At 39.5% G+C, this 25,684-nt stretch overlaps 1 protein-coding gene across 5 annotated transcripts; it reads left to right on the plus strand.

Annotated features, from left to right (window-relative positions):
* The first annotated feature begins 7,610 nt into the window (after positions 1-7,610).
* LOC148038785 (putative 12-oxophytodienoate reductase-like protein 2A) lies at positions 7,611-12,128 on the plus strand. Of its 5 annotated transcripts, none has more exons than XM_087674628.1 (8): positions 7,611-7,742; positions 8,618-8,810; positions 9,292-9,530; positions 9,624-9,744; positions 9,855-9,955; positions 10,138-10,331; positions 10,520-10,625; positions 11,774-12,128. In XM_087674628.1, the coding sequence occupies exons 2-8, from the start codon at positions 8,633-8,635 to the stop codon at positions 12,023-12,025; spliced, it is 1,191 nt and encodes a 396-aa protein (XP_087530754.1). In that variant the 5' UTR covers positions 7,611-7,742; positions 8,618-8,632; the 3' UTR covers positions 12,026-12,128. The 5 variants fall into 5 exon arrangements, with proteins under 5 accessions (XP_087530754.1, XP_087530755.1, XP_087530756.1 ...); XM_087674629.1 differs by having other exon boundaries at positions 7,615-7,742; positions 8,534-8,810; XM_087674630.1 differs by having other exon boundaries at positions 7,642-7,726.
* The last annotated feature ends 13,556 nt before the right edge of the window (positions 12,129-25,684 follow it).

Below are 25,684 nucleotides of genomic sequence, written 5' to 3' on the forward strand. Positions count from 1 at the left end.
GTGGGATAGCAATTGACCTCAATTGCTATTAGCTCAATGTGGAGCTAACAGAGTGGGGAAAGCATTTAGGTCTCTAGCGTGCATCCATTGTGCTTCCTCTACAGGATGGTTCTTAAATTTCACTAGATGTCTAGAATACCTTCTACCAGTTCTAGTGGTCATGTAGTCAGTGTCTATAATGGCTTCTGGTTCAAGCATTTCAGTCTCTTCTTCTAGTAAAGGTGGGTTTTCATAGACAGGGTGGATAGGTAATTGTCCTCTAAATGGTCTCAATAAACTAATATGAAAGGTATTATGAATTTTCCAATGTGATGGCAGTTCTAACTTGAATGCATTGTCATTAATCTTATGAATGATTCTAAATGGTCCGTAGAATCTGGGAGCTAATTTGACAACTGGATGTCTATCTACACTTTGCAGTCTACGCTTCTCTATTCTAAGCCAAACATAATCATCTACTTTGAAATTCATGGCTTGTCTTTTCTTGTTGGCTTGTTTGGTATATGATTGTTGGGCTTTAGCAATCATATCCTTGACCTCATCAAAAATAGTGTTATGCATAACAGCAATATCATCGGCAGTCTGTATTCTATTAGACAAAGAGGCAACAGGTGTAGATAATCTATGTCCATAAATAACTTCAAAAGGTGCTTTCTTTGTAGATGTGTGCGGTGTATTATTGTAAGCAAACTGTAATAAATGTAAATGAGTATCCCATGTCTGAGGTTTAGAGATAGTGTATGCACGTAAAAGATCTAGAATGGTGCTATTTGTGGCTTCTGTTTGTCCATTTGTTTCTGGATGAAATGCAGATGAAAAATCAATCTTTGTGCCTAGATTTGCAAACAGTGTAATCCAAAAATTATTACAAAATCTAGAATCTCTATCTGAAATAATCACTTTCGGCAATCCATGGTTAGTAAAAACAGTTTTCAAAAATAACTGTGCTGCTTGTGATGCTGTTGAATAGATAAAGGCATTAATAACCCATACTGTTTACCATGATGTCTTTTTATTCTTTGACAAATCAGACATGCAGAGACAAAATTAGACACATCTGCATCCATATGCGACCAATAAAAATCTTCAGTTAACATGCGTAATGTAGAAATGATACCTCTATGACCTTGATATGGGGGACAATGAATTTCATTTAAAACAAAAGATCGGAATGGAATAGTAACACACAGTCTCTTTTCAAAGAACATGAATCCATCATTATATGACAATGAATCAACAGGAATGAAATTATTTTGAACTAATTTTTGCCAATCAGAATGAAAAGTAATATCCTGGTGATATGTGTCTTTCATAGCAATCAAAGAATCAAAAGATATGATAGAAATGTTATGAATTGCAGGTCTTCTACTCAATGCATCAGCAACTACATTTTCTTTTCCAGGTTGGTATTGAATGATAGGATGGAAACTTTGAATGAATGAAGCCCATTTGATATGGCGGTCAGAAATTTGGGGTTGGCTAAGTAGATGTCTAATGCTTTGCTGGTTGGTCTTTATCATGAATTCTGAACCCATTAAATAATGCTTCCATTGTTTTAATGCTTGGACAACTGCTAAGAGTTCCTTGTCATAAGTAGAATATTTAAGCTCAGAGGGTTTCAGCTTAGAACTAGAATATGCTATTGGATGGTTGTCTTGCATAAGCACGGCTCCTATTCCTGATCCGCTAGCATCGGTCACAACTAGAAAGAATGGTCTGTTAAAGTTAGGCAATTGTAGAACAGGGGCATTGGTCAATGCACGTTTAAGTAAATCAAAGGATTTCTGCTAGTTTTCAGTCCATTGATAAACAATGCCTTTCTTAAGAAGTTTGGTCAGTGGTAAAGCAAGTAATGAGAAATTACGTACAAACTTCCTATAGAAACTAGCAAGACCAAGGAATGAGCGTATTTCATGTACATTTTTAGGAATAGGCCAATGCAATATTGCATCAATTTTCTTAGGATCAACTTTTATTCCTTCTTTGGATACAATATGACCTAGATATTCTATTTCTGTCTTAAAGAATTCACTCTTGTCAGGATTTGCAAACAATTGATTTTCTTTCAGTAATTGAAAAACTAATGATAAATGCTCATAATGCTCTTTTTCACTTTGACTGAACACTAAAATATCATCAAAGAAAACAATCACACAATATTGATATTTTAGAAAAATACGGTTCATCATTCTACTGAAAGTGGTAGGTGCATTAGTTAATCCAAATGGCATAACTAAGAATTCGTAATGGCCAAACTGTGTCCTGAATGCAGTCTTAAATATATCGGATCTATCTAACCTCACCTGATGATATCCAGATTTAAGGTCAATTTTACTAAATATAGAAGATCCTTGCAGTTTGTCCATAAGGTCGTCAACTCTAGGTATAGGATACCTATTCTTTACAGTGATCTTGTTTAATGCTCGGTAGTCAATACACATCCGATAAGTATTATTCTTTTTCTTGACTAAGAGCACAGGTGCACCGAATGGAGAACTGCTAGGTCGAATTAAGCCTCTATTTAGTAATTCTTCTACTTGACTCTGGATTTCTTTTTGCTCTATTTGATTGTGCCTATATGGGGCTTTGCAAGGTGGTTGTGTGCCAGGTATTAGGTCAATCTTATGATCTTCTGGACGTGATGGAGGTAAACCTGGTGGTAGGTCTTCTGCAAAACAATCCTTAAAATATGCAAGAAATTCCTTATGTCTAGGGTGCATATGAGTTTCTTTTGCATGCAATTCATTCACCCAAATGAGATATGATTTAGTATTCTTGCGTAGTGCATGTTTTGCTTGAGTATGCGAAAGTAGTGGAAACATATGAGATGCATGCATACCAAATAATGTAATAGATTTTCCTTGAAAATTTATATTCATTGTGTGTGTGGAATAATCTATATTGGGATTATGTTGGTGTCTCCATGGCATTCCTAGAATAATATCGCTAGACTGTAATGGGACAACTAAGAAATTTCTTCTTTCAATATATGGACCAATTTGAATTTCTAAATCTTAAACTTCTTGTGTGCCATTGTACCTAGTGCCTAAAAATGCAGCTTTTATGCGATAGTGCGTAGGTACTGTATGCAATTTCAATTCCTTTACCAATTTTGCTGAAATAAAGTCATGCGTACTACCGTCATCATGCAGTATAGTTCTTTCTTTTCCATGCACCATACATTTCATAGTCAACAATGAATGTGAGGTAGGCATACCTGGTAAAGTGTCGGAAGTAGTAGTAGGATCATCTTCTTCTTCAGTGAAATCCGGCATATCATCATGCTCTTCTTCGTCCATAGCTCCAAGGTAGTTGATATGTGCTGATGGCTTCTTTGAATGACAATTTGCTGCGAGATGCCCTGGCTGGTGACACTTGTAGCATACGATGGGCTTGGCTTTGGTCACATTATTTGCAATGGCTGGGAGTCTGGGTATATTTGGATTTGCTTGTGGAATAGGCTTAGGATTTGAATTGACAGTGGATGGTAATGCAGGTGGTTTAGGCCAATTCTTGCGGAAAGATGGTGATGAAAAACGACCTGGATTAAACCTTCTGAAATTTGAATTGAATTGTTTAGATCCATAATTACCGTTTGCTTGGAATGGCTGTGGTCGTCGATCTCTTCCACGTAACTTATCTTCAGTGTCGTGAGCTAAGGAGATGGCATCTTCAAGGGTAGCAGGCTTGAACATATTCACCTCAGCGTAGTAATGTCCAAGAAGTCCAGACATGTACTTCCGCTTATGGGTCGTCTCTGGTACGTCTTCAAGCATGCGTAGCTGTAGGAGTGCATTCCAAAAATGCTCTGTATACTGTGGAATAGGCTCACGATCGCGATGTTGAAGTAAATCCCATTGCTTGATAGCCTTCTCATGAAATTGCGGTGGAAGGAAATTTTGCATGAACTTCTTCTTGAAATCTTCCCATGTAGCAGGACATTCTATGCTCTTGCGGACTACAGTCCACCAAAGTGATGCTCTATCTATCAGATGATTAGTAACACACTTGATTTTATCTTTCTCAGGATAAGTTTCCTCATGGAAATAGTCATCAAACTGGCTAATGAATGATAAAACAGTCTTTCCTTCTCTTATGCCATTGAAAGTGCGAAACTTGAAACTTCGTTTACTTATCTTAGATTCCTTGCGAATGGTTTGTGCTTCAAGAGTGGCGTCGATGGTACGGCGAATCAGATCTTCAGCTTGGGGTTCTTCTTTATCAGTGGACGCTCCTTGTAGCTTTGTCAATTGCGCTTGCAAGGCTTGCCTAGCTCTTCGCTCTTCTTCCAATTGCAGCATGATAAGATCCAGCTTTTGTTCCATGGTAGGCTCGGGTAGATCGTCTTCAGCCATAGGATCATCCATATGTGGGGTAGTCATCCTGTAAAACTCAACAAACCTTTCTCACTCAAAATCAGTTAGCGGGATGAGCGTAGCTCAAATTTGGGGTTACAAGGCTATGTATTTTTGGGTATTTTCTTCTTCAATTTTCAGAAATTCTGAAATATTTCTGTCTCCGTTTGCTGAAAGTACTTCAACGAACTTGCAGATAGGTAAAACAGCTTGCTGCGAACAACTTTCCAGTTCTGAGTTTTTGCAAACGAACAAGTCTTCTATGAGTTTCGAGCGTTAGTCAGTTCTGATTTAGTCTGACTTACAGAGTTGCAGACTTAGCAGACTTGCAGGGTTGTAGACTTGCTGGACTTAGCCGACTTGCAGAACTTGCAGGACTTGATTAGTGTCGACTTACGAAACTTCACTTCTGTAGTGGGAGACCCGGAGTATTTTGACTTGTCAGATCTGTGTGACTTGCAGAGTATAGTGTGTCTTAAGCTTAATTAGTTAAGCTTAAGCTTAATAAGCTTAAAACAGGCCGCCGTTTTTTTTCGTGAAGGGGGGGGGGCCCGTTTTTTTACTGACGCGGAAATTTCGGGCTGATATTCTTACACCACGAAACGATTTTGAGAAGCTTAGGCTTCTCTTAAGCTCTTAAAGCTTTGTGATTAGGCTTTTAATGAAGAAGATTAAGAGCTTTCTCACTGTTTTTTTCAACGACTTGATGAAGAGAATTGATGAGTGGTCCTCCGCCGACAGAGATTGGTCCTTCGCGATCTGACAGTGGAAACAGGGGTTCTTGATCGCCAGAAGTCTGCCTGTATCGACGGTTCGCGACGAGATTGACTGTAGAGGCCGTTTGTTCCTGGAGCTCCGCCTTCGCCCGAGATTGGTAGCGATTGGAAGCCCTTGATCTCTGCTCCGCTCTGATACCACTGGTGCGCAGATCGGTCGCAGATAGCTCACGTGGTGAATTCCCAAAGGTCCCCAAGAACAAAGTACTCTACTTTTTAGCACAAAAACCAATGTAAAAGCAAGCACGGCATGAGACAAGAGACAAATTGGGTTCAATCTCCCCCATGCCTTGTGTGAGCGCTTCACAAAGCATGTATTTAATGTATATTTCCAATCTTTATGCTCAAAAATAGCCCAATTACAAAAATATGACAAGCTTTTAGCTTTTGAGTTTGCTTTCTACCAAAAATAGGAAAATAAAGCTAATGGACGGTGCCCATAGAGTCTGGCACGCCCAATCTCTATGTCCAAATAGAAATAACATATCCAGGCGCATAAGCGCATACAAAATAATAATAAATAATCGATGTCTCTATAGACATAACAAAATATAGGCGTGGCGCCTATCAAAATATTGTCCAAAGGTCGAAAACCCGCTAGACTCCAATGCTTTCCTCCGCCACTGCTGCTATCTCTACACATCAACTGAAGCATTCACAATCGTTAGTAAAATAACACAATTAAACCGACAAAAGTGAATACCTAGCAGTCTTCAGCTACATAAATAAATCAACTGGTTAGAAATAAATCCTAACCTTAATTTATTACGAGTGCGCACTCTAAACTCATAAACGCTTATTAATTTAATATGCATTTTGCGGAATCACCCGCTATGGAATCACCCATGTACACACTAAATTAATGAAACGCCCGAAAAGGACAGGCGTCCCCATCAACTTCTCGCACAAAGAATCCTCTTTGCGTATGAGCCCCGGTCATCTAAGTTTACGGACGGAATCCACCGTAAAACCTCACAGAATCCACCGTGGAATATGCCTCCTGGCATCACAATCTCTAGAACAAACTTTGGTTTTAGGCTCTACTTTATCTATCATCTATGTATATTATTAATACTAAGGGTTTTTTTGTAATGCTTGAATACACTTAGACTTTGTAATTGTGACATCCAAGGATAATATAGGGATACTTCTAACTATTGCGCAAAGCAAGCATGGATGCAAGTTTACAAGTTTGGTGTATGGTCATTGCACATATATATGAGTGTCTGTACACCTACGTACAAATGTATTTTTAGCCTTTTATACATGCATATGCGAGAGAGGGAGAGAGAGAGAGAGAGAGAGAGTGTGTGTGTGTGTGAAAGGGGGGGAAGAGATGTAAAAAGGGTGAGAGATGGAGGGGTTGGGGGTAAAGGAGAGGGGAAAGAAAGGGGAGGGAGGGGGAGAGGTGAAAAAGGGGGCGGAAGGAAGACGTATAAGTTGTAGAGGGAGAAGAGAGATGAAAAGGGAGAGAGAGAGAGAGAGAGAGAGAGAGAGAGAGAACAAATATATGAGAGGAGTCACAGAGAGAGAATGGGGGGTGAAAAAGGGGTAGAGAGAGAGAGAGCCAAAAAAATAGTAAGAGAGATTCAAGGTAGAGAGTATAACATATGCATTTCGTATGTCTTTTGTTTGTGGTCAGGTGCAACATTATTTCTAATTGTAACATGCAAAGCAAGTATGGGTAAAGTTTATAGGTCTGGTGCATAATGAGAGGTGTTGTATACATATATGAGTCTCTATACACCTAAATGCAAGTACATGTCTATCCCTTTGTAAATGTATATGAGAGAGAGAGAGAGAGAGAGAGAGAGAGAGAGAGAGAGAGTAAAAATAGAGAGGAGAGATGCTAAAGTGGTGTGAGGGGTTGCAAATAGAGGAGAGGGATAAACAAGGGGAGGAAGGGAGAGGTGGAAAGTAGGGGAGAGAGGAAGTGATGGGTGTTGTAGAGAGAGAGGAGAGAGATAAAAAAGGGAGAGGGAGGGGAGAAAGTGAGAGAGAGAGAGAGAGGTAACATATATGTGAGAAAAGAATTATATGGTGTTTTTACACTCAAGGATAGTAAAATTACTGTGCGATAGGGAAGCGAAGCTGCCGTGCGATAGCTTCGCTTCCTTGTTGCCTGCTTCGCAGCAAAGCTGGATAGGGATCCTTGTGCATGAAAGAACGCTAGAGTTCTATAGTGTTCCATTATGTAGGCTTTTGCCGGACTGCCTCGCGTGTGTGACGGTAAAAGCGCCCCCTTCTTAGGCAACGAAAGTGGCATCAAAACGAAAGTGAAATCAAATCATCAAAAAGGGGTGAACCGTGACGAGATCGACTGAGGCACTTGAGTGATGTAGTGGTGACGTCCAGGATGACGGGGGTGCTAGGACGACCGAGAAGCGCAACCAATCAGATGCTAATAAAACATATTACAATATTTTAAGCGCGGAATGATATAATAATGATTTTATTTTTTTCCCGGCACGACTGCTGACTAGTATAAGGACACTCGAAAATGGGAACTCGTACACTCCTCTACGGCCACAGACAGTCGTCCTTTGCGTAGTAAGATTTCCCCAGCCGTGCCGAAGAAGGATCTTCAGAAATCAGGTGCTCGAAGGAGAAGGTTGGTAATTAGTTTCTTGTCGTACGCTTTAGCTCTGTTCAAATATGTACCCCTAGAGAGAGAGTGTGTGTGTCTCTCTCTCTTCCTCTCTCTTCGGATACATCTCATCTCTTCTGATATTTCCCCCAGAGAGATAGAGAGAGAGCGTGTGTGTGACTGTGTCTCTCCCCGAAGAAGAGAGAGAGAGTGTGTGTGAGGGTCTCCCAGAAGGAAGGAGATCTTCAGTTGTCCGAAGGAGAAGGTTAGTAATTAGTTTCTCGTCGTGCGCTCATCTGTGTTCCCCCCCCGACCCCGACGAAAAGAGAAGAGATAGAGAGAGAGATTGTGTGTGTGTGTGTCTCTCTCCGGATACATCTCGTGATTCATCTCTTCAAATATCATCCCCCCCCCCCCCAAACAGAGACAGAGAGAGAGAGAGAGTGTGTGTGTGTGTGTGTGCTTGTGTGTGAGGGTCTCCTCGAAGGAAGGAGATCTTCAGTTGTCCGAAGGAGAAGGTTGGTAATCAGTTTCTCGTCATGCGTTTATCTGTGTTCAAACATCCCCCCCCCCCCCCAAAAGAGAGAGAGAGAGAGAGAGATATTGTGTGTGTGTGTCAAAAGAGAGAGAGAGAGATTGTGTGTGTGTGTCTCTCTCTCCGGATGCATCTGATAAAAGAGAAAGAGAGAGAGTGAGTGAGAATGAGAGTGAGAGAGAGTGTGAGTTTGTTTTTTTCTCTAAAAGAGCAAGCTTGTTCTCTCTCCTTCGTGGGTTATGTTTTTTGTGACCCATCTCTTTACTCAATTTCAATCCAGTGTCCACCTGTTGCTCATTTCTTATCCCGTTTGACCTCACTTACCTGGTCTCTTGTGACCCAACTCGATGCGTCGCTTTTGAAGAAAGCTTGAGCCAACATGGATTACGAGAGGTTCTTGGAGCCTGTTACGTGCGGGAAGCTGCATCTCAAACATCGCGTGGTCATGGCCCCCATGACCCGTCTTAGAAATGACCCGGTCACAGAAGCACCACGAGAGATCAACCGGCGCTATTACGAGCAGCGTGCATCCAAAGGCGGCCTCCTTATCTCAGAAGGTTAGTCTTTTATCTTTCATTTTCTCATTGAATCAGCTCATCTCACTCCAAACAAAAATAGCGAATAGAAAGTCCAGAAAACTTTGTCCCTTTTGTAGAACCTAGTTGTGCACAGGTAGAGCTCAGTGATTCATAGTGAACAATGGCATTCACATTTGCACTGTAAGTTTTCACAAAGCTCAAGGTTTAGTCACACAATTAAATTCAGAATAGAAGGGGGCATAACAGAACAAAAGGGGTTTCAAACTAGGATTTTATGGTGCCAATGGGTTTCATGGTCCAGTTGGATCTACTGTGGGTTGATTATCGTATGAGTTTGATCCTTGGTTTGTGTTTTCGTGGTGGCCACAATCAGCATCTAAATTAGGATCTTATGATGAAAAACCTGCATCAAGTCCAGTACAAACCTTGCAAATCATCGAGGTTAAAAGGTTTATGTACCTGTTCCTAAAAATGTTCCGCATCAACAATTGATTTGCAGGCACTGCTCCTTCTCATGAAGGGAGAGGATACATCCGTGCCCCTGGAGTATACACTGATGCTCATATTGAAGGCTGGAAAGCTGTCAACCAAGCAGTTCATGCTAAAGGAGGATACATCTTTTGTCAGCTCATGCATGCTGGTAGAGTTTCACATTCTTCTCTTCTACCTAACAACATGACTCCAATTGCACCTTCAGCAGTAAAAATGGAAGGTCGTGTGCACATCATGGGAGGGAAGGTAACTATTGATGATACTTCTAAGCCTTTTTTTGGATGTTGTGTTTTTCTTATGTTGCTTTTCCTGATTGCTCATCTGCTCTTTGTGAACTAGGCTCCATATGAGGTCCCCCGAGCTCTTGAGACAGAGGAGATCCCTCAAGTAGTAGCTACATTTGCCACTGCTTCTAAACGAGCATTGGAAGCAGGTTTTGATGGTATAGAACTGCATGGAGGTGAGTTAAGCACTTACTACCCTGATATGATTTGAAGCTTGAAGTTCAATCCTTTTCATTAGCAGTGGCAAGGTCACTGCCTTGTAAATTCTGCCCCACTGTGTATATAGGGAATGGCTATCTGCTTCAAGAGTTCCTGGCGAAGAAGACCAATATTCGCACTGATCAATATGGTGGTAGTGTAGAGAATCGAGCTCGCTTTGTACTTGAGGTAAGTTATGCATGCATGCGTTCACCAGTGTGTGTGTCCACATGCACATCTTTGTTTCTAGTATTCTCTTCACCTTTGCTGATTTTAATTTCTTGTTGAGACTTGCCATTGTTTCTCAAAATCTTCAACAATGGTTAGGAGCTTGAATTTACTGCAAACTTAACACGAGTTTTCCTGTGAAGGTGGTGGATGCATGTGTGGAGGCAATAGGAGCAGACAAAGTTGGCATCAAGCTCCAGCAAGGTGTTACATTCAGTGATTTGATAGAGCCAGAGGATGACTCGCTTGCACAGCTAGCATACTTGGGCCCCGAGCTTGAGAAACGGAACCTGGCTTATGTCTGTATCTCTAGCTTGAATTATGATCCTTACTACAAGTAAGACCTGCCAAATGCTTTAGATTGTACTTCCAAGGAATGTTTTGGCTGCTTGTTTTGTTCAATAGCATATGCCATCTAGCCCTCATAATCATAATTAACGAAAGATAACCTGCAGGTCTTCATAATAACTACACTACACATTCTCTTTCAAGATTTTCTCTGAAGAGTTTTTCTGTTTGTTATAGGTTTATGAAACTGGACAAACCAAACTTTGAAACTGATGTATTCCGTTACTTCCGCAAATATTTCAAAGGAACCTTAATGATCAATGGAGGTTTGACTCCTGAACAGGTGTGTTACTAGCACTCAAACACTCCTTACTGAGTTACTCATCAGCTGAAGGAAATATAGTGTACGGTTTTGTCAAGAAGTAATTTGAAAGGTTTGGGCAGTGAGGCTTGTACCAATGTGGTTATAATGGTGAAGTTTTTTGTTTCCAAATCTGCAGTATATGATTTCAGTATTGGGAAGATCTGATGAGAACTGATATAGAAGAATCTTTACCCTTAGAACTCCTTCATTTGAGGCTGAAACCTGGAAGAGGTTGAGGACAGGAATTTCATTGCGATGCTACCAGTCAAATGGGAAGGAAGTGGCTGTAGACTAGATTGGCACAGTTTCCATGTAAAGGCAGGTGTGAGTATATCCTGTTCCTGCTTATAACAGGCCATCTACAGGCAGTATCTGAGTGTCGAGTTATTACAGCCCTCATGATCTCAAATGTGAAGTGTCAGTGCCACTTCAATCGACACTGTTTGCAGTAGCTGAGTGTCAAGTTATTACAATCCTCATGAGCTCAAATATGAAGTGTCAGTGCCACTTCAATTGACACTGTTTGCAGTGTTGTTTTCAAGACCAACAGTCTCCGGCATTACCTTAGCAACTCTCAAGTAAAAAATGTGTCTAGAGACCGAAGACCACTTGTGTAAATTGGTTTCAAACAGGTCTTTTAGTTGTTCTTGCTGCTATTATGCTCACACAAGCTGAGCGGTAGTGGTAGTACTCATTGGTAGGTTCCTGCAGATTTATCAATGCTAGTCCTCTGAGAAGAGATATCGAACTTCAGCTTTGTGCAGCTCAAACTGTGAGGAGATTTTTACTGCTGGACTGAAGTGAGAGTGGTGATGCATGGATAGAAGATGAAGGGCTATTTAGCTATGGTACTGGTGAGGCCAGAGAATGCAGAGGATAGAAGGCTACGTGGTAGTGAGGAGGTTTCAGAATGCAAGAGGAGCTGCAGAGCTTGATGAAACTGAGGGTGATCAATAGAAATATTAGACAAGAGACATGGCTTTGATACCATGTTAAAAGTCAAAATGTATTGCAGCTATGGTGGGTTCATTCACTTGCAACTGTACACGAAGAGAAAACATGATGGTACTTGGAACTAATAAGCTATATAATGTTTTCTTAACAAAGCTTGGTTTTGTTTTGAGCAGGGTATTGAATATATAGAAGATGGTACAGCGGAGTTGGTGGCATATGGGGTGCTCTATCTTGCAAATGCCAATCTTCCAGAATTACTTGGCACAGGCCAGGAACTAAATCAAGGAGGTTGGAACACCCAAGTATGGTATGGCAGAGATCCTACCAATGATGAGAAGGGATACATTGACTGGCCACTAGTGGAAGCTATCAAAACCGAAGTGAAAGAGCTTGCCTCTGCTGTGGGAGAGGCTTTAAAAGTTTGATGTGAAGCTCTTCGCTAGAGTGTTTGATTGAGCAATGCCTACGAATTCTTGTATCTAAATTTTTTCAAGATGTCTCAATTGAATTCCATTTTCTGAATGAAAAGGTGCTGAGCTACTTTACTAAACTAGATTGCCACTTAAAAGCTGCGTTGGACCAAGTGAAAAATCAAACCAACATAATACTACAATGGACATTCTAAGCTATCTTTTTCACAAACTTTCTGCAACATATGCTAATTAAACATTGCTATCCAGTAAAACAAATTAGAACATAATAAAAGATCCAGTGAAATGTTAAACCAATATAATCTACAATGGACATTCTTAAGCCATCACCTTCACAAACTTTCAAAACGTGATGCAACATACAATACCTCAGCTGTTGTTATCCAGTAAAACAATCTAGAATTAAACAAACTACTGAAACAGCCTATATCTCGATCAGACCATCTCTTTGTAAGGGCGTCAACAAGTTACTGATGTGACATGTCTATACCTCCTTGCCAATGGCATGGATCTCTGATTGCTCTTCTGCATCAAAGAGAGATGGGCCTATTGGAGATCTCATCGGAAGCTGCCAAATATGTGCATGTACACGACCTAACCTATCACCTGTTCTAACCCGTCGCACATGTCAGCTCCATAAAGGAAAATGATACAGTGAAGCACCCTACATTATTATGGTAACTCATCTAAATGCATGTCTGAGTTACCTTCAGTAGACTAGTCTGTGATATGTATTTACACAGGAAATTTTAGACAAGTTCACTCTTAACTCCCAGGACCCACATTGTGAATTACAACGACATCGTGAGCTGGGGTGAGGGAGGGACCGCATACCTAGCAGGTGCAATTGGGGGCAGCCTGCAGGGTGCCACTGGAGCTCTGCCCCCAACCGCACCTAGCTAGGTATGCGGTGCCTCCTGAACAGAAGCTCTTGGCTATGGATATTGAATACCTCTCTAGTAATGCCATGATCTTACTCCCTATGCCTATGCCTTGCCACTTCTCTTGCAATTTACTTATCCTAATTACTATGTTGGAGCCAATCAAATGGCTTGGATAGCAAACCTAGAATGTTGATAATCTTCTCCACAATGAGAAGGCTAGGATTAGCTTAGATGCAAGCATCTCCCACGTATATATTTGCTTTTCGCTAGGCCCTTTCATATTCACACAACCCCCCCTCTTATAGCTACTTACTTTCTCAACCCTCGTGGTGCCCCTACAATCTATCCCTCTCTTAGTCTTTCACCATATCCACATCTCCAACTTTGAGATATTGTGATTGTGCAACTTGCCTCCTATATTGTCATCCACAATTAACCAATAATATCTTGTGCACATGTCTGCTCTTGGACTAGCATGCATCTAGAGTTTGGAATTGTGGAGGTGTGTATGTAAAGCTTGCGAGTCTCTACACCGACAAGATACCTATATGCTTGATGAGCCCTCCCTTTGGATTATTGCAGCCAATCTCCAAGAGTGGAGGCAATAGGCAATATCGTACTCCCTTACCTCCCTTCTAGAGTATTGAAGTCCTCAGTTAGGGATTGTGAGAGCTTTCTAAATAAATTCCAAGAGCTAGAACACAATGAGAGCTTTATGCTAATGTATTACAGTCGTGTTTGAAAACAAAGTGTGGATTTTGATGCATACATTAAACATTGACTTCCTTGTAGTTCAAGGCTATTCATATTGTGTCACTGCAATCCCTACATTCCATCCTACACATTACAAATGTGTTTCTCAAACTTAGTATGGTCTTTCCAACTATGAACCTTAAAACCATTAAGTAGATAAAAGAGAGGTGCTCAAGGGGAAAATGATCAATAATGTGAACACATTAGTGTGAACCAATGGTTCAAGGTTCACACTAAAAGTTATTAGTAGATAATATACGAGCAATCCATGGTATGAACACGCCAACTAGAAAGATGACTAGATAGATATCTTGTAACTTGGGTAGGTAGACTAACTAATGTCCTAGTTGTAAAGTATCATTGGAAACATATGCAGATGCAAGTACCAACCATGCCAGTGATATGAATGTAGAAATGGTCATCTAGGTACTACGTGAGATTCAACTTGTGTTGATCTTGACATCTTAACACTTCTCTTCAAGCTCAACTCCATGACTTGTAATCCAAGTAAGTTTTTTTAATCTTTGAACCTTTTTAGCTCCTAGGGCCTTGGCGAAAATATCTGCAACATGCTCCTTTATGCTCATATATGTGAGATCAATGTCACCTACCAAAAAGACCCACTCTTTGATGAAATGGTAATAGACCTCAATGTGTCTCATGCGTATATGAAACACTAGGCTCCTCACCAACTGGATGTTGCTCATGTTATTGCAGTCAATGAGAATTCTCTTATCTATGTGCATCCCCAAATCATTAAGTAGCTTTAACATCCAAGCTACCTTACATGTTGCCATAGCAACACCCTTGTACTCTACCTTTGTACTCAATAATGCAATAATAGGCTGTTTCTTATTGCTCCAAGTCATAGCCCCACTCCCAAAAGAAAATGCATAGCCCCAGTGGTGGACCTTTTGTTAGACACACAATTTGCCCAATCTGCATCAGTGTAACCAAATAATTACACCACCAGATCAACCTCATAAAAGACAACGTAATTCAATGTGGCCTTAAGGTGCCACAAGATACCTCTCACACTATCCAAATGAGGCTGACGAGAAACTTGCATAAATCTACTCTCCAGGCGAAGTATGTAGTTATAATCTAACCTAGTGATGGTAGTGAAGATTAAACTTCACACCATCTTCATCTACATTATGGAATCCTCCAATACCTCACCCACATTAGCACTTAACTTCACATTTTGATCAAGTGGTACTAAGATTGGCTCACAATCAACCATATCAAACTTTGTCAACATATCCAAGATGTGTGGTATTTATGAGAGCCATATCCCCTTAGATGTTCTTATCACCCCAATGCCATTAAAGTACTTTAGATCTCCTAAATCTTTCATGTCAAATTTGTGCTTGACAATACTTTTCACATGCTCCACTTCTTCCATATTATCACGCCCAACAATCAAATCATCTGCATACAATGTAATCACAACAATGCCCCTATCACTCTAATGCCTATAAAGTGAGTGATCTACATTTCCAACATGAAAATCAATAGAGACAAGATACTGTGCTATCATGTCATGATATGCTCTCGATGCATATATTAGCCCATACAAGACTTTGTAAGACCCAAAATTTTGCTGCTACAACCACTACAACGGTAGCTTTAAGATTGCCATCTTTGCCACTAGATCAAGTGTCTCCTCAATCAATCACATAAGTTTGTGCATAACTTTTGACAACCAATCTCTCTTTGTACCTACTCACACTTCCATCTACATTATGTTTTACTTTTTAAACCCACTTGTAGTCTATAGATTTCTTTTACCGAAGTAGTGGCACAAAATCCTAAGTTTAATTTACATTCAATACAACCATTTCTCCATCCATGGCTTTCTCCCAATGCACATGACTAATAGCTTTCACAAAACAAGTGGGCTCAATTAATTTTATAACATTTGCTATATATGCATAATGGTGAGCAACATAACCATCATATGTCAATCTATTCACATGATACATCACTCTTGTTGACCTGTGTACTTGCGAAGCACTTTGCAATCCCTTTACATTAGCCCTAGTTTTCTTTCTACTAGATGTATGAACAATTGGAATACAAAACTCCCCATTCATATTCTGATTTAAGCCATTAGACTCACAATCTATATATGAATAGCCTACAAAATCATTTGGCACACCAAATGGCTTAATCACTTTTTCTTTTTCCTTTTGTGATACATGATTTGCACTTGCAGGAATACTATTTGTACAAAACTTGCCACTCCATGGTCTCTTAGTAGACCTACTAGAAGAGGAATCTTCTAGCCCACTCAATGTCTATGACTATAGACACATATATTTTGCAACCACTTTTTTTGAACATCTACAGTGATCTATTTCTCAACAGCATATCAAATGCTCATCTCATCAAATACCACATCTTTGCTCATCTATTGTTTTTTGGGGGGGAGGGGGAGGTGAGGGAGGGAGGGGAAAGGAGAGGATAAAGTGTTAGACCTAAAGGATTGGGGTTTAAAGATTATGACTTAATGATGAGAGACAAAAGAAACTATATGCAAGAGAAGTATGTAAGTGAGAAATCAAACTATATCTAGTATCACTTGCAAATAACCTTTGCTTCAATTTCTGTACAACTACACTATTACTTTCAAACTTGCAACCTTGTGACCAAGATGATAACTTAGTCAAATAACACGTCTAAGATGATACCTCAAACCAACACTTTAGTCCAAAAGCTTTAGTGATAGCAATATATCAATCTTTGCACAAATAATACTGATGCCAGGAGGCATATTCCACGGTGGATTCCGTGAGGTTTTGTAGTGGATTTCGTAAAATTATATTTATTACCAAGGCTCATACACAAGGTGGATTCCTTGTGCAAAAAGTCGATGGGGATGCCTGTCCTTTTTTTGGACGTCTCATTAATTTAATGTGCAAGTGGGTGATTCAATAGCGGGTGATTCTGCAAAATACATATTTAAATTAATGGACGTTTATGAGTTTGGAGTGCGCATTCGTAATAAATTAAGGCTAGGATTGAGTTCTAACCAATTTATTTATTTTGTAGCTGAAGACTGCTAGGTATTCACTTTTGTCGATTTAATTTTATTATTTTTTTAACAATTGTGAATGCTTCAGTTGATGTGTAGAGCAGGCAACAGTGGCGTTGGGAAGCACTGGATGATAGCGTGTATTCAAGTTACTTACAAGAAATTATCATTTTTAATGGGTACGCATCTTAGGCATGGCACTAATATTTATTTTGATGTGCTTATTTATTAAAGTGCTTGACATATATTTATTATTTTGTATGCGCATGGGTGCACGATTTAAATATTTGTTATTGGACATTGTATTTGGGCACAACCCGACTCTTTGGGCATCCAACTGCTTTATTCTTTATTTGGACAAAAGCAAACACAAAAGCTAAAGCATGCTAATTGTAAATTTGGGCTATTTTTTGAGCTTGGAGATGAATAATATATTAAATACATACTTTGTGGAGTGTCACACAAGGCATGGGGGGAGATTATACGCAATTAGTCTTTTTGGCTCATGTCGTGCAAGTCTTCTCTCTTGTTTTTTGTGCAAAAGTAGAGTTCTTTTGTTCTTGGGGACATTCCGACACTCACTACGTACGCATACAACATCCGATCTGCACATCAGTGGTATCAAAGCGAAGCTGAGATTGAGGCCTTTCAATTTGTTACCATCTTGCGTAAAGGCGAAGCTCCTGGAATGATTGAGCTCTATAGTCAGTCTCATGGCAATCCGTCAATACCAGCGTGTTCTTGGCAGTGAAAAATCCCATGCTACGCTGTTGGATCGCGAAGGACCAGTCTCTGACGCCAGTCTCTGACGATGGAAGACCACTTCTCAAGTTCCTTTGTTAAGTCTTCTATTTCTCAGAAACATGCAAGCAATTTCATCAAGATTAAGCTTGTAAGCTTAAAGAAAAAGCTTTAAAAGCTTAAGGCCTTAAAGATTCCACAATCGGCGGTTGCAGCATGGTACTGATCACCACCATTGCCGTTCAAAAGTTGCCATCATCCTCAGAATCCACGAATAAGTTAAAATTCATATTATCTAAATCCTAAAGCTTTTTAGCTTCACTAAGGCTGAAAGACTCAATTCCAATCTTTACTATAGAGGTTGTTTATACTGAAATACTTTCGAACTAGTTTCGTAGTTCCTGCAAGTCTTTGTTCACACCAGTGCTGTAAGAAGCTGGGAATAAGGATTTAGTGTCAATAATATTGATATTATGCCATGTCACACTGACATTGGTATAAAAGGAGAGGACATGTAATTTTTCATATCTTTTTGACACATTAATACAATTACAGTCTTTCTCTCCCATCTTGCTCATAGCTTCTATGGCTTCTCCCTCTTTCCTATCTTTCTCTCTCCAAATCTAGTATTTCTCTCTCCTCGTCACTCTTCTTCTCTCTCTTTTACAGTATTCTCTCTCCTCTTTCTCTCTCCCTAGTTCTCTCTTTGACAAGTGGTATTAGAGCATTGGTCTTTGATCCATTCTTTTTCTTCTATTTTCAGTCCTATTTTCCTCTATCAAAATCAATTTCAGATAAAAATTGTACAAGACAGTGACTAGTGGAGTGTTGCAGATAATCTACAGTCAGTAACAGACTACATCTGGAGATATCCAAGGTCAGATATGGCGGAGGATGGCTTAAATGACAGGTCGCCATCAAAATTCATGCAAAATTGGAGGTAATTAGGATAAAGGAGAGTTAACCGGGCTTAGTTTGGGAACAAACTGTGGTTACTTTAAAACGAGGGAGTTCTCTTTCTCATTTCTTGGAGTTTTTTGTAGGTTTCATGGAAGTTCATCATCAAGATTTGCTCATATCTCTCAAACCTCTGATCTTCTTGGGGGCCAAGCACCTCCTGGAATAGATCCCTTGCTTCAATATCTATAGAATGAGTACTTGTTTGCTTCAGATTGGCTCAGCAATGGAGCAAGGAACAACCCCAAAAATTGCAGCGCAATTTTCGGCTGATTCCAACATGTTCCCTGCAGTGGATACTTCAGCTTCAGCCCTTGGCACTCTCCGTGATGTTTGGCAAGTAAAAACCACCAGTGAAATGGAAGGATTCAGCTCTATTCAAGGTTCTTCAGCCTCTTCCTAAACCCTAGATGAACATTCCATGGCAACCATGAAAGCTTCGACCTGAGCTTTCATTTCTCAACAATTTCTTTAAGATTCTTCATCTTTTTAGGCCATGGGATCATTTTAGCAAGGATTCTTCAACAAATTGCAAGGATTAAGCACAAAATGGTCAAAGATTGAAGCTCAAGAGCTTCCATGGAGTAAAAATTTGGGAGAAACGGGTTTAATGCCTCAATTTCAAGCATTTGAAGCTTCAAGATTGTTCTTAAGTACTGAATACACAAGCCTTGGGGATTATTTTAGCAACATTGAACAACCGGAGGCTTTATCAAGCATATGAAGATTGATCAAGTCATCATCAACCATGTCAAAGGTACTCTTCTGCAATTCTTAATCTCTCTCATTAATCCAATTTTTGGGCTTAATCCATTTGATTGAGAGATTAAAGAATTGAATAATATCCATCAAATTTCAGCCAACCTTTGCTTGAATCAATCCATTCATGAATGCAATTCTTGTTTTATGCATAATAGTTCCAATCAGTGAATTAGAGGCTTCAATCTGAAATTTCCAGCATAACAATTGAATCCCATTGATTCAATCTATTGATTGATAAGCTTGTTCACTCTAATCCATTTATTGGCTGAATTTTTTTTTTACCCAAGCTGAAATATTGTAAAAGAGTAAGTACTAGCAATTAGTGAGTCTCTGAATTGCATTGGTAAGACCCTTCTCCTATCCAAACTTTCAAGATTCCATTCAATTGCATCTCATGAAAGGCTGAATGAATATTTCAAAAATGCATCTCATACTGATTGATTAGATTACTAGCTACTGCCATGTTGATATACCCACCAAGAAAAAAGGTGGATGCCGGGGAGATAGTGGGACAAAAGAGAGGTGACCCTCCCTCACTATCAAAGATCCCAAAGGGGTGCAACCAACTGACCGGGGGGAAACTTTGCCTAGCTCCCGGTGATTCGGAGCCCGTGTAGGGAGCATGTCATGCCATTTTATCCTTCACATAGGTACAATGAGTGGAGAGTTGAAGATTGAAGACTTTCCAAAGGCTCAAGTACCCACAGGTTCAAAATAGGGTAAAATAGGAAATTTACAAGGCACTTATAGGGTATTTACAATTGGTTACAGGCACACCCTTCTTTACTGAAGTATAGGTGCAGGTACTACAGGGTACCTACAGGTCCTATCCAGTCTTCTATAGGGTTTGGTAACCATTTGGGGTTACTATCTTGCCTTACAAGGTCAAAACAGGGCACTTACAGGTTTAGATAGGGTGTAGGCATGGACAGTTCAGGCTCAGAAATCCAGCTTCATAATTTCCCGTCCTAAATCTATTATAGCATGCTATAGCTCATCTCGAAGAGGGAATTCTTGGCTTCGATTTGAACTAAAAAGTTTTGAAATTGGAGTTCCCTAGCAAAAGTTATAGCTGTTTTTCTAACAGAGGGTACTATAGGACTACACTATTATGACAGGACATAAGGGTAAAAATAAGGTCCAGGAAGATTATGCTCAACAAATCAGGGATTCCAAGTTGGATAATACACCTCAAGAGAGCCTTGAAGAGCCTCAACAACAAGGAAAAGTGAGTATACTTAATAATACTTTGTGCGTCCATGAACAATGACATAGGGAATGACATGAGACCATCTTATCAAGAATGGAGCAAATGGTTTTGTCTACTGATCAAACAAAGTCTTCCATTGAGAAGTTGGTGGATTCAATGACTCAAATAAAGGCTTCTATTGATAAGTTAGTGGAATCTAATGCTCAACTTATGGCATAATTCTCCCAATGGATGCAAATGCAAATGGGATAAAAAAAAGGTAAGGAGAAAGCTTATTCAAACAGTGAGCCTTTAGTCCCACTTCAACCATCTAACCAAAATGGTCATGGACATGGGATTATTGGAAGAAGAGGCATCCCAAATAGCTAGTATGAAGTAGGAGAGGCTTCAGAATGGCATGATGACTATTTGGGCAATTTGAATGGAGCTAATTCTCAAGCTTTTGGGTTGAATACTCAAATTCCTAGGGGTTCTCTACCAACAGGAAGATTACATAGTAGTTCTCAACCACTTGTTGGGAGATTTCTATCTCAATTTGGGGGGTTCCATACATGGTAATCATGATCAGCCTATTTTGGGAGAGCAACCATTTCATGAAAGAGAGCTAAAGGACAAGATTGTTCTAGCTAAATTTAACGGTCAGTCATCTTCACCATCTGATTTAGAGGAGTGGACCTCTAAGATGGAATCCTACTTTGACATATTCCCTAAAACTGATGACATGAAGATTCATTTTGCTTCCTTGCATTTGGAGGGATTTGCCCATACTTGGTGGAGGTATATAAAAAAAGAAAACATACTTGTAGAGAATTGGGAAGCTTTCAAGGCACTTATGGCTGAAGTATTTATCTCCCCTCTTGAGAAAGAGAAATTAGCACAGAGATGGTATGGTTTGGAACAAAGGGGCCTAAGTGTAAGAGAGTACAATTCCTCAACCTGATCATGTATGTGGAAAGCATCAGTGATGAGGCTAAGCTCCATAAGTTTATGTATGGTTTAGAGCCATCTTTATCAGCTGATGTTATGGCACAAAATCCTACTTCTCTCCTTAAGTCTATTGAGCTTGCGGAGCGCTATGGAAGAAAGTATAGAAAATAATCTTCATTTCAGCTTGGTTTTGGACAGCCAAGGACTGTTTTTAAGCAAGGGCAAGTTGGTAACACTTATGGCAGCAATCATGTGCCAAATGGGAGCTTACGGATACCAACTTATCCTCCATTTAATGCTTCTAGACCTCAAAGCAATTTCAGGACATCAAACAGTCCAAGAGTTGATTTCAAACAAGGGGACAACAAGCCTAAATCCATTTCAACCAATACGAATCCTAAATCTATTCCTATGGATCTTTATAAAGAAAGGAAGGAGAAAGGCTTATGTTTGAAGTGTGGGAAAAAGTATACACCTAATCATGCCTCAAAGTGTGTATATAAAAATGTCAAACCCAAGCTTCAGAGTATGTTAGTTTTTGAGGATTTTGAAGATGACATGGATGAAGCTAATGCAATTGCACTTAATGCTAAAAATGATGATCTTGAGGAAGAAATTGGGCAAGAGTATTTTTATGATCCAGCTGACTCTTTTCCTTTTGATCCAGGTGGAAGTGTTCCGTTTGATCCAGGTGGGACTTGTTATAAGCCGCTTGCTGCCACTAATTGTTCTATTTCTATGGATACTTGGACAGGATCTAAGAGCCCTAATACACTCCATATGAAGGGAAGCATATGTAGAAAGCCAGTGTTCATTCTGATAGACAGTGGCAGTACTCATAGTTTTGTGAATAAGTCTATCATGGACAAGCTGAATTGTATTCCCACAGATTTACAGCAGCCCATTAGAGTTCAATTGGCCAATGGTGAAGAGAAAATCAACACACATATATGTCCACGGGTTTCTTTATAGTTGGCTGAAAATTTTGAAGCAAAGGTAAACCTGATCACTCTGGAAATGGGGCCTATAGACATTGTACTTGATTGTGATTGGTTGATGATATTAGGCAAGATCACTATGGATTTCTCACGGTTGTATATGGAGTTTATCTTCAATGGACAGCTTATCCATTTACAGGAAATTCCTAGTAGATCAGATTTTCAGCTTATTACCATTCAACAACTCAAAAGGGAGTACAAGAGGCACTCACAAATATTTGTTTTGCATTTGAATAAAGAAATACAAGATCAAACCAACAATTCAGCAAACCATCCAGCCTTGACAACTCTTCTTGAGGAGTATAGAGATTTGTTTGAGGTACCTACTTCATTGCCTTCTAAGAGAGCAGTAGATTACCCCATTGACTTGGAACCTGACTCAAAGACAATCAATAAGCCACCTTACAGATTATCGAAGTGTGAACGAGAGGAAGTAGCCAAGCAAATCAAGGAACTTCTTGAGATGGGATTCATTGAACCAAGCTCTTCACCTTATGCATCTCTAGTCTTGTTAGTAAAAAAGAAAGATGGATCTTTCAGAATGTGCATTGACTGTAGGGATCTTGATAAGATCACAGTGAAGAACAGGTATCCGATACCCATGATTGATGTTTTGCTTGATGAGCTTAAGAGAGCTCGTATGTGGTGGTAGACAGAATCACCAAGGCAGCCCATTTTATTCCAACCAAGATTCCATTTATTGCTTCTCAAGTGGCCAGTTAGTTTATGGAGCATATTTTTAGATTACATAGATTACCGCAAGTGATTGTCCATGATAGAGACTCAAACTTCATGAGTAACTTTTGGTAGGCGGTATTTACATCTATGGGCACTAAATTGGCTCCATCAATGGCTTATCATCCTTAAACTGATGGACAGATAGAAAGAGTCAATAAATGGTTGGAGACTTATCTTCGCCATTTTTGCTATGGTGTCCAAACTTCATGGGATTCTTGGTTACACTTGGCTGAGTTTGCTTATAACAATTCTACTCATGCTATTATAGGATTTTCACCCTTTGAGGCTTTGTATGGTTACAAGGTGCCCTTACCCACAGTCATCTTTAATAAAAAGATCAATCCTCATGGGAAGGAAGAGTTAGAAAGAATGCAAACCCTTCTTCAACAATGTAAGGTGAATCGAAGGAAGGCTCAAGATCAAATGAAGATGTATGCTGATGAGAAGAGGAGGCCTTTAGAGTTCCAAGAAGGAGAGTTGGTTTTATTAAAGGTGCCCAAGTCCAAGTACTCTACATTAAAAGATGGATCTAGTAATAAGCTTGCCCACAGGTTTTATGGCCCTTACCGGATCCTTAAGCGAATTGGAGATTTGGCATACAGACTAGAGCTTCCCTCTTCCACAAAGATTCATAATGTCTTCCATGTTAGTCAGCTCAAGCCCTTTTATGGTGATCTAGTGGATATAGTTGATGAGCTTCCACCTATTGATGAAGACGGTCTTATTCAGTATATCCCAGAGGCTGTTATAGGTCAGGGTGAGAAGAAGCTTTGATCTCGTTCTATTGTGGAATATTTGATCAAATGGAGAGGTTTACCACCTGAAGAAGCTTCTTAGAGGCCTGATTCTATATTGTATGAGTTTCCTTTATTAAGGGATACATTGGTGGTGGTTGAAGCCTATTGATTATGGAGCTAGTGATGATGCAGACTGGATGAGGACAGCACACTATTTTAGAATAGTTTTTTATCGTGCCTAATTTTCAGAATTAATCTATCTACATGCGCTTAAAGTACTCTTCAAGAGCTTCATTTTGATATATGGTACGTCTCATTTGGATACTTCTACTAGAAGTTATGGCAGATTTGGTTCAACAGGGTCTGTTTACAGAGCAAGCTGTCTACTTTGTTTTGAGATTATTTGTTGAAGACTTTATGGCTCCATATACTTTTGAAGTACTCCAGCTCATGTATATAACTGAGGCTTACTTCAGTTCGTCAATCTCAGTCCATATAGTTGGTCATACTTCATTCATTTCCCATTTGTAAAGCTGTAAAAACAGAGTAGTACTTTGTTCTATCCATCTTTTTCTAGTTTTTTAGGTTTGTTTTTTAGGACAAATTTTTTTAGGAAGGGATGGATTGTAAGAAGTTGGGAATAAGGATTTAGTGTAAATAATATTGATATTATGCCATGTCACACTGACATTGGTATAAAAGGAGAGGACATGTAAATTTTCATATCTTTTTGACACATTAATACAATTATAATCTTTCTCTCCCATCTTGCTCACAGCTTCTATGGCTTCTCCCTCTTTCCTGTATTTCTCTCTCCAAATCTAGTCTTTCTCTCTCCTCATCACTCTTCTTCTCTCTCTTCTGCAGTCTTCTCTCTCATCTTTCTCTTTCCCTAGTTCTCTCTTTGACACATGTAGTGACACAGTGAGAGAGATAATATCCATCAAGCAGATTGCTGTATACGTAGTCTACACGGACGAGGTATACGCTTGGAAGAAGATCGTGACATCAACTTCAGCATCTGCAAAGAAGAAATATTGCAAAAATCCATTTTAAAAAAAAGAGAAATAAGCCTTGTAAACTCGACTTTGAGCTATGCTCATCTCGCTAACAAGATTTTGAGTGTGTGAGGTTGTTTGAAATTTTGTAGGATGTCTGATCAAACCATGGAATATTTTATGGCCGAAGGTGATTTTTTACCGAAACCAATGATGGAGCAAAAACTGGTTCAATTATGATGCAACTTCAAGAGGAACGAAGAGCACATCAAACTTTGCAAGCTTAATTGGCCAGTTTGCAACGATCTACTGCCGACCAAGATGGATCGCAATCTGAAGATATTATATGACATACGATCGATGTGACACTTGAAACGTAATTTATTTGGAAAGAAACAAAGATAAGTAAAATAAATTTCAAATTTCGTACTTTCAATGGGTCACGTGATGGAAAGACTGTACTTTCTTCTATCAATCAATTTGATGATTATTTCCATGAAGAATAGTATGCTGAGAAAGACAAAATTAAGTGTGTCACTAATCATTTAGTGGACATAGCATTCCTATGGTGGACTGTTGTCCACAAAAGCATTGATTGTCCTACTACTTGGGAAACTTTCCAAAAGAAATTTTTGCAAAATTTTCTTCCACCCCAATTCCATGAAAAAGCAATCAAACAGTGGGATCTTCTGCAACAAAGGGATCGCGAGCCTATTTCACAATATAACGAGTATTTTTGGAATGCTTTATTACAACTTTGAATGCTCGAAGATGTACCTGAGGCAAACCATAAACACAAGTTTATGTTTGGCTTACTTGGTCATTTTTATGCAGAGGTGAACATGTTCAAGCCAATGACTCTCGAAGATGCAATTTCCTTGGCCCATGATGCTGAAGACAAAATTCGAGGA

The sequence above is a fragment of the Lygodium microphyllum genome, chromosome 3 (genome assembly GCF_053477565.2).
Source record: "Lygodium microphyllum isolate KBCC chromosome 3, Lygodium_microphyllum_v1.1.10, whole genome shotgun sequence".
NCBI classification, from domain to species: domain Eukaryota; kingdom Viridiplantae; phylum Streptophyta; class Polypodiopsida; order Schizaeales; family Lygodiaceae; genus Lygodium; species Lygodium microphyllum.

Bases quoted from the DNA above. Each gene is read 5' to 3' on its own strand.
- LOC148038785 (XM_087674628.1), top strand. From the start codon at position 8,633: ATGGATTACGAGAGGTTCTTGGAGCCTGTTACGTGCGGGAAGCTGCAT. The intron at 9,956-10,137 runs GTAAGTTATGCA...TTTCCTGTGAAG, and splicing joins GAGCTCGCTTTGTACTTGAG to GTGGTGGATGCATGTGTGGA. The intron at 10,332-10,519 runs GTAAGACCTGCC...TGTTTGTTATAG, and splicing joins AATTATGATCCTTACTACAA to GTTTATGAAACTGGACAAAC.